The 16,703-nt window shown below is 38.2% G+C and overlaps 2 protein-coding genes and 1 long non-coding RNA gene across 7 annotated transcripts in view; 2 read left to right on the forward strand and 1 right to left on the reverse strand.

The window, feature by feature from the left end:
* The window catches only part of LOC106937921 (uncharacterized), a 6,180-nt gene extending 5,256 nt beyond the window's left edge, over positions 1–924 (forward strand). The window contains exon 2 of the long non-coding RNA XR_001422488.1: positions 36–924. This is a non-coding gene — a long non-coding RNA (uncharacterized LOC106937921). The remainder of the gene's footprint in view (positions 1–35) is intronic.
* The window catches only part of rbm17 (RNA binding motif protein 17), a 14,349-nt gene extending 7,801 nt beyond the window's left edge, over positions 1–6,548 (reverse strand). Inside the window, exons 1-9 of one of the 3 annotated variants that reach the window (XM_015019668.1) lie at positions 6,480–6,548; positions 5,010–5,158; positions 3,894–4,010; positions 3,646–3,812; positions 3,450–3,562; positions 2,668–2,718; positions 1,638–1,776; positions 1,406–1,557; positions 1,056–1,106 (exon numbers count right to left, since the gene is read on the reverse strand). In XM_015019668.1, coding sequence (XP_014875154.1) covers positions 1,056–1,106; positions 1,406–1,557; positions 1,638–1,776; positions 2,668–2,718; positions 3,450–3,562; positions 3,646–3,812; positions 3,894–4,010; positions 5,010–5,132 — 913 coding nt within the window. In that variant the 5' untranslated portion in view covers positions 5,133–5,158; positions 6,480–6,548. Of the gene's footprint in view, positions 1–1,055; positions 1,107–1,405; positions 1,558–1,637; positions 1,777–2,667; positions 2,719–3,449; positions 3,563–3,645; positions 3,813–3,893; positions 4,011–5,009; positions 5,159–5,518; positions 5,601–6,479 lie in introns of those variants that run through there. The other 2 variants (XM_015019667.1, XM_015019669.1) reach the window with 2 other exon arrangements.
* Positions 6,510–15,656, forward strand: il15ra (interleukin 15 receptor subunit alpha). Of its 3 annotated transcripts, XM_015019670.1 has the most exons (5): positions 6,510–6,610; positions 9,167–9,361; positions 11,805–11,846; positions 13,097–13,135; positions 15,272–15,641. In XM_015019670.1, exons 1-5 carry the CDS (start codon positions 6,532–6,534, stop codon positions 15,484–15,486), a joined length of 570 nt encoding a protein of 189 aa, XP_014875156.1. In that variant the 5' UTR covers positions 6,510–6,531; the 3' UTR covers positions 15,487–15,641. The 3 variants fall into 3 exon arrangements, with proteins under 3 accessions (XP_014875156.1, XP_014875159.1, XP_014875157.1); XM_015019673.1 differs by lacking the exon at positions 11,805–11,846 and having other exon boundaries at positions 15,272–15,656; XM_015019671.1 differs by lacking the exon at positions 13,097–13,135 and having other exon boundaries at positions 15,272–15,649.
* Positions 15,657–16,703: the final 1,047 nt, after the last annotated feature.

Raw genomic sequence — 16,703 nt, forward strand, 5'->3', positions numbered from 1 at the left:
TTATTATTATTATTATTATTATTATCCATGAATAGAACAGAGAAGCAGTTTTCTTTCACCCAGCGGTGTAAGCCGTACACCACCATGGGGAACTCCAGGATTTTTACCCTGGCATCTGATGAAGGGATTTTAAATGGTAGGAACGGTATGTGCTGGAAGGCCTCACAGCTTCATCTTCACCTATGGCTATTTCTGACTTAGCTTTATAAATCCTGCTTGAAACTGTGTGAGAAGCTCCCATTTCTTAACCCTGACGCCAGATGAGAAAAGCCAGTCAGAATGATCAGCAGGAGGATGTATACATTAGCCTGGTGATAAACCTGTAAGAAGGCATAGCAGTGTTTCTGATTGATCCTCCTGACCTCCTAGCAACAAAATCGCTAAGACGGCAACAGGAGTTACTGTTAGCCACCCGGTGGGCAGGTCTTGTCATGGTAAAGCAGAAGGGGACATGAGCTGCGTTCTCAAAACAACAACATCATCATTTATCGCAGAGACAATTTATCTTCCAGCAAAGTTTGTCGTCATGACAGGCCTCCTACTTGTGATTAACATATTTCAGGCACACTCACTTAAAAAAAAAGAATTTACGACATTTAAGACTATAATTTTAGGTGCATAAATTTTAGGTCTTTTTAAGGATGTTGTCGGCCTGCCAGTTAATCAGTGCACACCCACCATGAGACATGACAATCTGGCACGAAACTATTTGAAAAAGACAAAAGACACTCTGAGTGGAATGGCAAAACATAACATGCTATACAGGTTAGAGGTGTAAATATGTGGTTAGCAAACTAAAATACATGAAAAATAAGGGGCAAAATAAGAATAAGGTTTTGATAGAGGTTTTTAGGAAACATGCAGCACTAAAACAAATCTTGTTCTGCATTTAACTTCAAAATTTAGCAAAACAACATTCTAAAACCAAAAAATCAGTTCATGACAGTGGAACTGGAAGCACTAACACACATGCAGACGCACTTTTAAAAAAGCTAGACATAAAACCAGACAGAGCGTTCCACACACAAGAGTAGGACAATAGGATGGAGGCCAACCTGCAGAGCCTCCGATGGAAGGATCAGCAGCCCCTGACTGGCTCGACCCTGCTGCTCAGTCGCACCAGCACACACACACACACACACACACACACACACACACACACACACACACACACAAAATAAAACACATGCACACAGAGTCACTGTAAAAAATCCACCTGCTGCAGAATGACACCGTCTTACTCGCTGTGGCAGCTAAAACGTGAAAGAGCATCAATGATGAAGACTTTAACATCAAGAAGCAGATGGAGACAGAGAAGTAGAATTAGCCGTTCATGCTGCCGACGGATGAAAACAACACCGAGCTAACAGTGGAAACATTTTAACGGTGAGAATTGGAGACGAACGTTTTTCTGCGGCGTCCCCGATGATGATCTTCCCCCCCCTCTTGCTGGTCTTCTCCACAGACAGCGCCGTGCTCAGGCCCTGCTCATGCTTGCCGAGGCCCTGGCCCTCTTTGAAGCCGTACTTCTGCATGATCTTATGGGCCACCGTACCGCTGTGGGGGAGAACACTCGTCAAACGGGGTCTTCTTGTTCTGAAGCTACCGAACTGAGAGAAAGAGGCTGGAGGACTGACCCCATGTTGGCCAGGAAGGAGCTGGTGGGGCCGGGCGGCGAGCGCGGCCGCTCTGAGTCCTCGTACATGGGAGGAGGGATGGCGGCCTTGGCACCTTTGCCGGGACGACCTTCGTCTTCGTAGGCGTATGGAGCCGGGCCTGCAGGACAGAACAGAACCACTGCTGCTGGAAACCGGGACTGGACAATACTGCCCTCTGCTGGATTCTAACTGGTTTAAAGTCTCCTTTTCCACATTTTAAAGGATTCACCATTTAAATTCTAATGCATTGATTTGATAGATTAAACTGTCTGTGTTACATTAGGGAAATGTTCAAACTCTGAAAAATGATGCCTCTTACAGGGTTCCTGACATTTTTCTAATAAAAGGTCTTCCAGAATCAGCCAAGAGCAAAAGAAAAAGAAGTAAAGAAGTAAATAAATAAAGGGTGAAAGAAAGAAAAATAAAAAGAGCCAAAGAAAAAAATACATAAAGGAACAATCCAGGTTCTTGTGTCTAAGAAGAAAGGACACAAGTAAGTAAGGAAGAGAATGAAGGATACAAGGAAAAAAGTGAGACAACAAGAAAAGTAGGAAGGTTTAGAGAAAAGGGGAAGAAGAAGAAGAAGACGACCATGAAAGTGAAAGTACAGAGTTTTTCATAGTCTTACATTCTGATTCCATACTAATCCAGACCTGGAAGGAGGATGGAAGCTTTTCCAGACAGCACAGGAACTCTGAACCTCACAATAACAAACTGGTTGTTGGGATGTTACAGAAAGTCACAGACCAACACCAGGCCGTCCATCACTTATGAAGCACATTTGGAAAATGTTACAGTTTCCAAACACTTTGAAAACAAATTCCTAAAAATCGGCAACTTGCAGAACCAATTTCTCATAACAATAATTCATCTATAAACGGCCATAATTAATCATAGTTTTGTTTTTTAAACCCTGCATGGTTCTCCATCTCCTTCCCCTCTGTTCTCCACAGCTCAGTGAGGGGTGTGAATAGTTCAGCCAGGCGCTGCCATGAGTCGCCACATTTACCTTCTCTGTCCACCAGCGACGAAGGAGGGGCAATGGCTGCTCCGCCCATACCTGGAAACCATGGAAACAACCTGTCACTTCCTGTTCCCACATCAAACACATTCAGGATGACTTCACTAATCATCGTCTAGGCTGCAGTGACACTTAGTGGCTCAATGTGAAAATCAGGCAGAAAACACTTCATAGGTGGGAAGTTTAATATCATCAAAAAATGTATTTAATAGATAAAATTTAATTTCAATTTAAACCAATTAGATAAATCCATACACAACATAATGTAGTTCAAGTGTTTATCTTGGTCATTGTGTTCATTAATCTGCCCTAAACTATGAAATGAACTTTGCTTCACAATTGTCTCAAGAATGCAGTTCTCCATGCTGCCATTTTATTCTCTACCGAATGTTTCCACTCAACTTTTCATAAAAAAAAAAAAAACACACACTATGACAATAAGCAAAAATAAATGCTTGAAACATAAAACTCTGTTTATATGTAGCTTGCATTATGAGTTCAGTCTGAAGGATCTGAGACACGGAATCAAGTGGAAAGGCTACTCTCTAACACTGACGTCCAGAAAATGCAACTCTCAGGAGGGGCTGCGGAGCACAGCTGGTTGCCATGGAGATGAACTAATTTCTCTAACATGCATGATGAGGGAATAACATTATAACATGATTTAAAGCTCAAAAAGGTTAATTTTACATAATACTGCCCCTTTAAGGGGAGCTTCTTGCTCCTTATTGGTCGATAAACTACATATCCCCGTGGCAACAAGTACTCACTTCGTTTCCTCCACTCTTTCTCGTACTCTTCATCCTCATCCGAGTCTTCTTCTGTTGCCGGGAAACGAGAGAAGCCGCTGGGAGCGCCGCCTTCGTGTCTCTCTTTCCTCCTCCTGAAACACACCAAGTTTCTGGATTTGGATTGCAGAGGTTCAGATTACATTTTAAAGTTTTAAAAAGTAAAAACGTCATTCACTTTTCCCTCTCTTCGATCTCCTTCTGTCGTTCCTGCTCCCTCTTGCGCTGCATCTCTTCCCGGTGGCGTTTCATCACCTTCTCGTAGTCGTTGGGGAACATGGGGTCGTACTCGTCGGCCAGCGGGATCAGAACGTCCCCGGAGGAGAATCCGCTGGGAACCGCATCCTGAAGGAACCACATCCAGTTTAAAAAAACAAAACGAACAAAAAAAACATTCTAGGGAATCTGCTGGAGCGCGAGGCGGACCTTGAGTCCAACGGCGGCGTGTGGAGGAGTGTCTGTGCTGAGCCGGTCGTCACTGGAACCTCCTCTCTTCAGATCGATAACAGGAGCCAGAACGGTGGTCTGCTTCATCCGCTGAGTCTGGAACACAAACATAACATTTGTCAAACATCTAATTCTTTTAGTGTTTTTGGCACTATTCAGACTTATGTGATTCTTCGACACATTTAACTGAAACCGAGCAGGACAGATTTTCACTCTGTCCTGCCCTCCACACTCCAGAGTTCCAGTTGTTAAATCCCTGAGGGAAGTTAAATACTGCTGATGGCTGTGGGCAGGAATGATCTCCTGCAGCAGTCTGTATTACAGCGGTTCTGTGTAGGCCTCTGACTGAAGACGCCTTGTTGTTGTGTAGCAGTCTCATGATGAAGGTTCTCAGAGTTGCCGGTTATTATTAGAGCAGCAGCTAACGATTACTTCAGTAATCGATTATTCTGACAATTAGTCCAACAAAAAATTTGAGACATTCTGCTGAATTTTTTTCTTAACCATTTAAGCCTTTTTACACAATATTAGAGACAAATTAAAAAATGCAAATGAGCAAATAATTTAATTACTTTTTAAAAAAGAAAATAAAAATTAGCTGACAAGTGTTTCTGTAATCCATAAGTCGCAATTAATTCAATTAATCGTTTCAGTTTTAGTTATTATTTTATTCAGTTTCTTTAGATGTAAACTTGTGAATTATGCTTCCAACTCGATCTCTGGTGGCATTCAGGGTATTTTTTATTTTTTTGTGAAAGTCAGCGATTTCTTTTCAGAACCTTTTGGACAATTCATTCGGCCACACTTCCAACATGGTTCAGGCCACACCTGGTTTTCAAATATGTGCTTTCATAACGGATCCTAATAGGTTGAGACTTCAGCAGCTATTAAAGTAAAAATTTAGTCTCTAGTCTGTATAAAATCCCAGGTTTAGTTCTCGGATTAGACAGATCTTGTGTTTGCTTGAGCAGCTGGGTCCATGTTGTAAAACATGCATTCTGGGAAATATATGCCCCTGTGCTAGTTGTTAACAAAACACCGGAGCTGTTGCACTAGTCCCTGCTCTGCACCATTCCTGACAGCAAGGTGAGCTACCTTAGCCTGGGTCAGGGCCGCTTTCTTCACTTTCAGCTGAGACTGGAGCAGCTTGAAGTTCTTGGACCAGCCTTCGGTCTTGGTGTCGCTTGCACCGACACCGAGATCATCGTACAGCGACATGCTGCCCCGGTCAGTGCTGCCGCTTCCTGCAAACACACAATCACACACACACAGGATTGGGCTTTCATTCAGACTCAGAGGCTTCGGTTTTTGTTAGAAACACCGGTAACACCAACTAATGAACCAAGCTAGCACGCAGGTAGCATAGCTAGCTCACATCAAAATCAACAGCAGTTTAAATTGCCTGATATGTTAGCAAAGCTAACTGAATGATTGTTACAGTTTGCTAACATTTAGCTAAAGCTAATATCACTGCTGATCTATATTCTCTTGGAGAAAATACGGGCAAAAATATATAATTATAAGAATTCGTTTTCAAAGTTCTTATAATACAACCATACGGATATCTAAATTAGACATAAAAGGCTTTAGCACATTTTCTTTACCTCCTCCCCTCGCTGTAGCTTGCGCGACGGAAGCAGCGGAAGAACAACAAGACAAAAAAGAAGTTACGTAACAATGTTTAGCGCCGCCTAGCTATGGGAGGATTTAGTAGATTTATGTTTATTTATTTATATATTTTTTTACTTTATTTGTCGACGTAAGATTATTATTATTATTATTATTATTATTATTATTATTATTATTATCGCAAAATGTTTCTGTTTCTTTTTAATTCTGCAATAAAGGTGGCTGACTTGACTCGAGAACACCAGCAGGTGGCATAACCTACCAAAAAGATAATCGTTCTAACTCTGGAGACTTCTCATGGGATGAGAAATGTGGCCTCACTTCTTGGACTTTGACCGTCATCAGCTATATATACTTTCACCCGACTTTGAAAGAAAGACAGTACAGTCTTTCTTTTTTCTCAACACAAGAAATGCAATAGTTGTAGTGCATGTCCAGGAGACACCATAGTGGCTTTTACCTAACAGACTGTTGTCATATCTTCTGCTTGTACATCTCTTTTAATTACACTTTTTCCGTCCACTCAACTTTCTTTTCTGTCAAAAGGAACTGTGACGTTCGTCCGTGTACACCAAAATATGACCATAAAAAAGAAAAAGAAAAGTAAAACTAACCGAAATAAAATGTCTGAAATGATCCTTACTGCATGTGCGTCTTGAATCTATGTTATACCCTAGTTTCAGTTTTGCAATTAAATCACTAAAATAAAATGAGTTTTTGATTATTCATTGAGTTACACCCTAAACTTGCAGGTATCGTTTGCCGGCAACAACAAAAACTACAAATATGGCGTCGATCGAATCAAGCCAGAAGTGCGCCGCGACTTTATTGACAATGCGTAACTGAAAGTCGGTGAGTGTGAAAGTGAAAGCGTGAGCGTGACAGCAGCGAGCCCCGCGGTGGTGGCAGCAGATCAGTCCCTGACGATGGTCTTACCGGCTGTGGGATTCCACGGGGATCATGTTGTAGAACCGCACCGCGCTGGCAGATGGATCCAGACCGATTCTCCACTTCTGTCTGCGTCCTGATGGTGTGTCTTCTCGGAACGACGCGTCTCTCCAGCGTCGGTAGGGACACAACGATCCCGTCTATATTTACACTGTCCTCTATTGAAGTAGTATTGTCTGTTAAAGTCAACTCTCATGCCTAGAGTTAAATCCAGGCTATTTCGAAATACATTTGTTTTTTTGTTTTTTTTGTTTTGCGTGGTTAAATATTGTTTTGTTGTTTACTTTCTCTATACGTGGTAGAGCAATGGTTTCAAGCGTCAGTGTAAAATTACAAAACAAATAGCACAGCTCAAGTTCTTTACGTGTAACAGTTAGTGTTTTTGAAAAGAAAAAACAACTAAATTAAGCTAATAAGAAATGTATTTGTTTATTAAACAAATTTGAATGTGTAATTTGACTAATTTTAAGGTTTTGCAGCAAACAAAATATTCTGATATAAATAGAATTTGATCCAAAAAGTTATATGAAATTATACTTTATAAAAAAAGACAGCATTTTTAAGTGGTTTTTCAGCACATCTATGAATCACTACATCTAGAAATGTATATTTATATTAAGAAAACATATTGCTCTATTAGTGTTCTGTTTATCTGTGGAATAAGCTACTTCCTCTTTGCAGTTTACTTGTGCTTAGGGCAATTTAACGTATGATCCATCCATTAAGGTTAATGGATGATAAATCTGCTTTAACATCGGTATTGACCGATATTAATAAACATCGTTTGTTTCAACCTTGAAACAAACACTATATTTTATGCAACAGTGTCAAAAGAGTACAGGGAAACATATATAACATACATAATATCAGCTATAAAAGCAATATCAAGGTCAGATATTGATATCGGTGCAAACTGTCATATTGGTGCACCCTAGTTCAGATTGTCTCAGATATTAGAAGTATTATACAATAAATAAGTTAATGTAAATCAGTTTGCCCAGCTGTAATTTCTCCAAATGTCCCGGTTGCACCTTGCCTGAAGTGGCACCAAGGCAGACAGGACATGGAAGGTGACCTTATTTCCACCCCATCTGGGCTCAGATTGACTGACGGTGCCTAGCAACACGTCAAAACTCTGAAAAACCTCAGCAGAACTGGAGACAATTCCTGACTGTACATGCAAAAAAATCCAACTGAGAGGGTAAAAAGTTTTGTTGTTTCAACTGGCGCTCATTGGCTCCCTAATGATGACTTGGGCGTTTCCCAATGTAACCAATATCTAAAGCTGCCACTGATAACCTTACGGTCATGGTTGTAAAGTTCTTCAGTTTTATGTTTCAGGATGTAATGTTTATTTTTTTCTTCTTTCTGTTAAGCTCTAAAGTTATATAATGTAAGCTTGTTTACAAAACACAATCCACAGCATTGTCAGCTGTCTTTTCCTAACGAAGTCAGTTGTGTAAAACAGTGATTGTAGAAGCACATGCGGCAACAGTAACTTCAAAGTAACTGTTTTCTGTCGATAAATCTCTGTTGTTCCAGAATTTTGGTCAACCTTTAAGTATAAAGTTCATTTCAGATTTTCATTTCTGATGAATAGCCTAATTTGAGCTGTCAGGCAGATAAGATAGCATCACGGTAAAATCTAAAATATGCTGGTGGTTAACTCAATCACTTGCCCTTATAATTCCTGTGGTAGCTGCTTGGTTTTCACCAAACATGGCTTTGTGAAGACCAGGCTTCTAATTGTTCTACTGCAAATTCAACATGTGGCTTGCTAATGTGCTAAGGGTTCTGAGGATTTTTGTATTTGTTTTGTTTTTGTTTTTTTATTTCTCTTAACATTGCTAAATCTGACAATAGGAAAAAAAAAATCTTAACTGTGTCTAATGTATTCCTTTAGCAAATAAGCTTAAATCCTCACCCATCCACACACCACACCTAGTAGTTGGTGTGAACATCTCAGCGTCTGGTCTCAGCTAGTTAATGAAGTCATCATGTTTCATTCAGACACAGCTCTGTAAATCTAAATCATTTCTCTTCGCATCCCTTCCAAAAATGTGATACGGTTATCAACCGTCTGGTCACGGACGTTAGCATTCAACATGCTAACTGTCACCTGTCCAGTTTGAGATGTAGTTTATTTTTTTGTTTTTTTATAGGATTTTTGTGTTCTGTGGTCTTCCATGCTACTTGTTGATTATTTTTTTCTAGCTGTGCTGTCTTGAACTCTAATTTTTAACAAACTAACTGAAGTTTGCTGGGTTTAAGGTGCAGCTCTTGTGTTATTTTGTCATTTCTTTCACTATTGGATGCCCACTCCTCACTCTTACAGCTCTTTCCAGATTGTTAAACTGCTACTACCTCTTCTCCAACATCATTGCTGATATCTTTTCTTCTTGATGTTCATGTAAGCTCCAGAGCCACAAACTATCAAAATGGCTCCCATAGAGGTATTCACACATCTTAATGATCTATGAATGAACAGCATTTAGGTAGATTTCAATAACTGTAGAACTGGCTTGAGACCTGAATGACTTTTACATTCTGATGTGCAAAACCGGAACTGAAAAGAGCACCGAGTTTCATTTTACTAGAGAAAGAGGATGTGAAAATCAAGTCATGGCATGACATTAGTCTGAATGTTATTTTCCATGTTTGTATTTCTCTTCCAGGCCACTGCGCTTGTCCAGAAATTCCCAGAAGAAATTTTACTTTGCAACCAGAAGCAGGAAACTGCTTCAATGTTAGCTACAGATATCGCTACACGTGCATTCCTGGTTACGTGAGGAAGGCCGGAACGTCGAATCTCATCAGGTGCAGCAATCTTTTGCAGTGGACCACTACCAGATTTCCACTGGAGTGTATACGTAAGAGCTTTTTCCTTCTCTTCCAACGTTTAACAATGAAACTATATCAAGTTACCAACATGAGACGTTGGGTTTTGGAGAGTTTCAGGAATAGAAACTCGACTAGGACATGTTTTATGGGTTGGTGGCCTTCTATCCAGGAATACTAAATCAGAGTATTGTTGTGAGATGGCACGTATACGATGAGAAACCATTTTTGAAGGGTGAAACTGGAGAAACTAGTTTGAACCCCAGGGAACGCAGCACATGCATGTCTACACATGGAACTGATGTGAAGAGATTCTGGCCTGCAGCTTTTTGGGTTGTTACTCCTGCTGACACATAAGAACTGAAGACTATATGAAAACAATGTTTAACATCCCTCAAAATGAAGTGAAACTACAGTCTAAGACAAGGATTTATAGGAAGCCCAATGGAATGGGTAGTAATTGGATCTAAATCATCCTGTGTGGGAAGCACACAGGATGATTTAAGTGCCTTTGTAGATAGAAAAAAAAAAAAAACTTGGAAGTGTCTGAGTTTGAAAAGTCTAAAAAATGAGAGAGAAAACTGAAATTTTGAAATTAATCTCACAAATTTCATAGAAAAATTGTGAACGTTTATGAGTTTCGAAAGCTGAAAATTTTTGAGTTTTGAAACTCAAACATGTTCATGTTTTTCCAAGAAAATTTCTGACAATATCAGAAAAAAAGAACACCTACGTTTTTCTGCAATATTTCTGAGATAAGTCTCAAAATTTCAGAGGTTTCAGTGGAAACATGCTCCTTTTTGTTCCATCTGCAACGCCGTTGTAGAAACCAAACCGACTGAGAAAAGAAGCAACAAGAAATTAAATCCAAATGATGCTAAGCGAAGTTTTGTAAGGTAAGCAAAAGCCAATATGGAACCAATAAAAACTTTAAGAAGTGAAATGAAAGGAACACAAAACCCTCACTCAGCCTGTAAACCATGACGGGACCAGCTGCTAGTCTGAGCTAGAAATAAACACATATTTCAACAACCAAGTATGAGACATTACATTTTGTCAAATGCCATCATCAAAATCATCAAGCAAATATACATCAGATACATTGAGAAATGTTCCAGTTATCATGGTTCAAAGGCAGCTCTAAGCAGGCGGGTTTTCACCCTACATTTAAAGGAACTCAGCGTCTTGACACTTCGCAGTTTTCTGGATAACTGTTCCAGATTAGTGGAGCATAAAAACTGAATGCTACTCCTTATCAGGAGTATCTTATTCTTCCCATGCATAATTATGCATAGGTAACTGCTTATTCTAAGCAGCTACGTCTTACCTGCCAAACTCAGCTCCTTATAAATACAAATGAGTCGCTCCCAAAAGATAAGAGCTTGTCCAAGAAATGGGTCAAGAGCAGTGAAGTTCTATTATTTTTAAACAGTTGATGCATTTTCTAGTTCATCCAAATGCTACTTTATGAACCTTTAAAATGTCGTCACATTTGCCTTCGGCAGTTACTTACACAGAATTATACAGGAGTTACACAGACAGTGGCGGTTGGAGGTGGTACGCCATAAATTATCGTCCTATGCAAAACATGCACCGAGTATGAAACGTAAAGAGTGACTGTAAAGAAACTTTACAGTCCAGTGTCAGGTCTAACAGCTATTCTCTGTAGGAACACTTGACATGTCTCTTTTCTGTATGTTTCACACAGGAACATTATAGGGAGCGCACCACTTTCTTTTTACCTACTTTTCCTGCTTAAGTAATAGCTGATTGCTTTGTGAATATGCAAACATGGTAATTCAGTTGAAATTATTTTTTATTTCTATAGCTCCAATTCACAACAAATCTTAATGTTGTGAATTGACTTTTTACAAAAGAAGTCATTGCAATTAGTTACTGCTTTATTTCAAGCCACTTAAAAGAAAATAATGCATATTATAGAACATAGTAAGAAAAAAAGGAACAGTATATATATACATACCCACTTATTGTCTTGTTTTAAGGACAAGACATTTAATTCACGTTTTATGTAATAATACTATATTTAGACATAAACAAGAATGTATTTAGCTGAAAGACGTCAAGCATACATTCCAATTGATCTTTGTTAACAAACAGTGTATTAACTTTAGTTCATTATGCAAATTAGTTTAAAAAGTGTTCTATTTAAAGAAACAGAGCAGATGGCATCAAGTTGTTGATTTACTGTTTTAAAGATTCATTAAAAAACTGGGAGCATAAACCACTGTGACGTTTCTGGGATTGGACCCCGTTAGCCGGCCTTTGTCTAGGACCCTCTTAGACTAGCTGTTTGCTTCACATGATCGAAATTCATGCTGAATGAAAACGTTAAACGACTTATCGACTACAGGTAGGATGCTAACTGCTAATAAATGTTTAACTGAATTCCTCTTCAAACCTCCTGAACTCTTCCTTTTGACCTTGAAATCAATGAACTCGCTTTTCTTGTTCCAGCTCATCCAGACTCAACTCCTCCACTGCCACCACACATTCCAGGTATTAAACTTTTTTTTTCTGATATTAAACATCAGAAAAAAAATTGCAGCTTTATTTTATTTTAGTTAAAATTTAAAGACTTATTAAAATATATTTTAAATATAAGTGCATTGCAACAAGTGTTACGGATTCCCTTAAGCAGACTATTTCTGTTTGCTAAATCATTGTAAATGTAGATGCATTAAGCTACCAAGGCAGTTTAATATATTGATATTGATGTATTGCTCTCTCACACTTTTAGTCTTTCATGTCATCTGTCATTGAAGAATGTTCATCATTCTTTTGCCTGCACCAGCTTGAATTACACAGTACGTTAATACCAAAGGGTAAAAGGTGTGTTGCAACAGGATCGAAAAGATTGAAGAAGCTTAGCGTTGGTTTTCCAAGTTTGATATTATTAGAAAATAGAAAGTTTCTCGAAAGAGAACTGAATACACCCAGGAAAAGGTATACTCAGAGTTATTTCAGAGCTGTTAAACCCTCTGTTCCTCTTATTGCAGTTTCTTAGGCTGGATCTGCGGTTCTTACACAAGACGTGGTTGAACAACAATTTGCTGAAATTCCTGTTTTTCTCAAAGTCTTTTAAAGAATCTGAATTGGAAAAGTGTGTTGTAGAATTTGAAAAAGATCTATGTTGAGATGACCAAAACATCAGTGGAAGAGTTCTTCAGCACACTGCTGAATCAGAAGCCAACTTGACCTTGTGTTGTTTCATGAGATGAGGAACATAGAAAAAGAAATTAAACGAAACAAGGTTTTGTGTTTTGTACTCAGATGTTCAGAATGCTGATGGAAAAATCTGGACATTTTAGTCTGGAAGTATGGAGCTTTGAATCGTTGATTCAGAAGACTTAAAGCATTTGAACCAAGCTAAAGAAGCTCTGAAGTTGGGAAGTTGCATTTAAACTTTTATCTAAAATATGAATAGGTTGTGTTTTTCATGTTTTGTTTAGGTTTGCAAATTCATCTGTTAGATTCCTGTTAGATTAGTTTTAATAAAACATGACATTAGTCAACAGTTGATAAGTTACTCAAGTCAAAACACTGTATAATAATAATATGAAAACCGTGTTAAATTTGGACGTTTTGTAGGAATAGTTGCGTATCATCTGCATACAGTGAAACTTAGTGATTGGGTTTTATCTGGCTTTTTCTTCTCCTTGATTTTTTTTTCATTATTTTTATGCCCTACTGTATTAACTGATAAGCTCTGCAGTTGATGGATGAACTATTAATTCATTCTGTTTCAGATGGTTCAAGTATCACAACTGCGCCACCAAACTGGCCAGGTAGGATCAATGTGTACATTTGAAAGAACATGAATATTATTTTTGGTTTTTGCTGCGAATCCAAGGAGGATTGCTTTACAAATACATTTTGTTTATATATCAACATCTAAACCTGTATCCCTGTAGTTTATACTTGATCAATTACTATTTCATAACTTTAAACATAAAGTAGATTTTTTAAGTAGTTATGTAAACCAATCTTTTTACAGACAGTGTAGGATTAAGATTAGTCAGGCTTTACTTCTCCAGTTCTCAAGTTTATATTTGCCTACATTTCATGCTTGAAATTAACATATGAAAGAAGTTTTAGACTGTAACAGTATTTGTAGGTATGGCATTAGTTACAACAACATTTAATTTCCCTTTGGTAAAAAGTATTTTTGGATTGAATTTAATTGAATTAAGCCAAAAGTTTAATATTTTTTCAATTGTGGTGAGTGTTGTAACTTTTTGCTGCTGCTTGTTTTGATAAAGCAGCAGAAACAAGACACAGCCCTGCTAAAGAAAATGAAACATGTTAGGTTATGTTTTCGTACCAGCACGTGTTCTGCAGTGGTACTTTTATCTATATGTGGTTCGAGTTTGTCCATAAACACATATTTGTTATTTCACCCGAAGGGCAGTACTACATGTTTTTAGGTGACAGGCTGAAACATGTTAGGATGTGGGCTAGAGTAAATAAAGTTTGTAAATGTTGTAATTTCAGCTTGAAACTCTAACCTTAAAAGTTTGTTTTCTTTCTCTGTACCTTTGATGTGCTTTCCTGAACTCCTCTTGATTAAATTGAAATGAAACAGATTTTTGACTGAATTGGGTTCAGTTAGTTTGATGAAACCTTTTTAATGTGGTGAAGTCTGGTTCCATTTGAGCAGTGCTTATTAGCTTGAATTGCTGTGACTTTGATGTAGTTTAGCATCTTCTAAAACTGAGGAAGTGGAAAACATAACTATGAATTTCCATTAACTGTGTACAAACTTGCGCGTAATTGGGTCAATTAAATCTACATTTACTCCAATAAATATAACCAGTGTTCAGTCCCAGCAAAAAAAATCCCTTTACAGATTTTTTTTCTAGTTTTTTGTTTTTTTCTGTTTGTTAGACTTAAATATAAGTCTAACAAATGTAAAATAAAGAAGAGATGAGTAAATGTGTAAATTCAAAATTCAATTTCAACTGACTTTTTCATTTGTTATGGGGAAGAAAATGCTACCCCCACCAACCTGGCCCTATGTGGAAACATAACTACTCCCCTTGTCAAGTCATGACTTTAGGGTAAGAGAACCGATTTTTCGTGTTTTTGATTCATTTTCCTCCAGGCATCGATACTGACAAACCTGTAGCATCAAAAATATCACAGAACGAGAGCCAGTCTGATGAGACAGCCTTAAAATTGTCATAGTCGACTGGACTTTGTTTTTTCTTTTTTAAATTTTGCTTCCAACTCATTTTATTTTACTCCTGTGTTTTGGGTTATTAGTGTTACTTTTACCCCAATTTTTTAGTCTTCAATAGCTGTTTTCTATTCGCTCATTCATTCACCCATGTCATCCTATAATCATCATCCCCAGTATAAATACACCTCAGTTCAGTTACTCCTCGTCAGATCCTCTGTTATCTTTCATTAGTGATTTCCTGATCCAGTCTGCTCATTTTACTGTGTTTTTCCACTTTGCTTCTCCCGTATCGTCTCTGAATCTGAGTCCCCAACCACAGGTCTTGACAGGGCTGCTGTCAAGACATGACAGCAGTCCTGATCTGAAAGTTCCAAAACATATGAGAAGCAAAGCCACCAACATCTATCAGTCTGGGAGCATTTGAAGAGAAAATCTGTGGTGTGATCTGAAGCATCCCGTTCATGCTAGAAACCCCCAAATGGGACTGAGAAGGGGGAATACTCAGCCACACTGCGCCGACTCATCAAATTATTAGAAATTACACAACTGGTTGTAATAAGTTAATGAATGAGTAAAACCATCATCTGAACATGCTCCGGGTCTCATTGTGATTTGTTTTTGCAAAAAATGTTACTGTTGATGTTAAAAGAAGCAAACAGAAACACTTAAATGACAGCAGAAAGAGAGTTGGTATTGCTAAAAAAATATATAATAGATGGTTGCTTTTTTTTCTATTTTGCAGGAACTTCCACCAGCCATCCGACTGGAAGAACCACTACTGAAACTACAAGCTCAGCTAATATGGAGCAAAGTACATCAGGTAAGAAGCAGGGAATCCTATCATCGACAGCTGCTTTTGTCCAATCAATCAATCAATCAATCAATCAATCAATCAATCAATCTTTGTGGAGCACCCAAAGTGACCAAAGAGCTGTACAGGTACATAAGCATCTTTAAGTGACCAAAAAAAGCGCTATAAAAATATTATGTATTATTTTTATTATTATAAATAAAAACATGAACTATAAGACACAAACACCTACTATAAAACAGTCAGCCAATTAGGGGGCACCGATTGCAGTTTGCTGGTCGATCCCCGATCTTTATAAAACCTGATCTGACGTTTCTTGACCAATACGGGCTGTAGCAGCTCCTCAGCACTTGAATTAATTTGCGCGGTCTCGACGGGTGATTTTCAAGGTTTGTTTATTTTTTCTTTGATGTGGACCATCAGTCATCTCAATCATCTTGATTACCTCTGTCACCGTATTCACTGAGAAAACTAAACAGATATATAAATATTAGAATATAAACAGAAACTTACAACACAAACAACAAAATAAAACGTAGCTCCCTGCTTTCACCGGGGAACACTAAGTGTTGATAGTGCCAAGCACATCTTTGACAGTTTGCTGAAGTCATTCATTGGTACAATGATTTGCCAGCTTTTATAGGGCCTGCCCTCATTTAGCTACGGCAGCCCATGAGGTACATAACAAAAAAAAAAAGACTTTACAAAGTGCAAATACAATTAAACAAAACAAAATACAAACCACCAACAGTGCTAATCAAACAGACAAATATTAAACAATCTGGAACATCCTTAATTTAGAAAATTCACTTCAAATAATTTACAATAAATAGTCTACAAATTTGAATAATTTAGGCAACTTAATTTAAATGGTTCACTATCCATTACATGGGCCAACACCTGTATTGTGGCCCTAAAACACTGTCGATGTTTCATTCCAAACTCTATTAGATAATGAGGCGTCTGACTGTTTAAATATAAAAAACTGACAAAATTAAAGTCTTGTCATCTCAGTATGAGTGTATTCTCAGTAGTTATCCTGTTCTGTACATTTAGGTAGGTATTAGTTCTTAACTTCTGGTTAGTTAGGTTGTCGTGCCACAATCGCATATCTACAGTAATTAAGATGTTTGGTTTCCATTTTTAGAGTAATTTTGGTAGTCCTTCACACCTGAGAAGGTCTGGATTACTAGAGTCCCAAACCCTAAGAAATGGCTTTACATGATCTCATACAACTTACATTTGAAGTTTATTAAAAATATGAATTCTGAGTCCTGACAAAGATGTGTAGTGTTCGTTATTCTGCAATAGCCAGCCACGCCCTAACCTCACCACCGACTGACTACTGACTAGCTCTCTGTCT

The sequence above is a fragment of the Poecilia latipinna genome, unplaced genomic scaffold (assembly GCF_001443285.1).
Source record: "Poecilia latipinna isolate Pla-1442-1.1 unplaced genomic scaffold, P_latipinna-1.0 Scaffold2467, whole genome shotgun sequence".
NCBI classification, from domain to species: Eukaryota; Metazoa; Chordata; class Actinopteri; order Cyprinodontiformes; family Poeciliidae; genus Poecilia; species Poecilia latipinna.

Excerpts from the sequence above, each read along its gene's own strand:
- il15ra (XM_015019670.1), top strand. The coding sequence starts at position 6,532 with ATGGATCCAGACCGATTCTCCACTTCTGTCTGCGTCCTGATGGTGTGT. Across the intron at positions 6,611-9,166 it reads GACGCGTCTCTCCAGCGTCG|GCCACTGCGCTTGTCCAGAA; the intron begins GTAGGGACACAA and ends TTTCTCTTCCAG. Across the intron at positions 9,362-11,804 it reads ATTTCCACTGGAGTGTATAC|CTCATCCAGACTCAACTCCT; the intron begins GTAAGAGCTTTT and ends TTCTTGTTCCAG.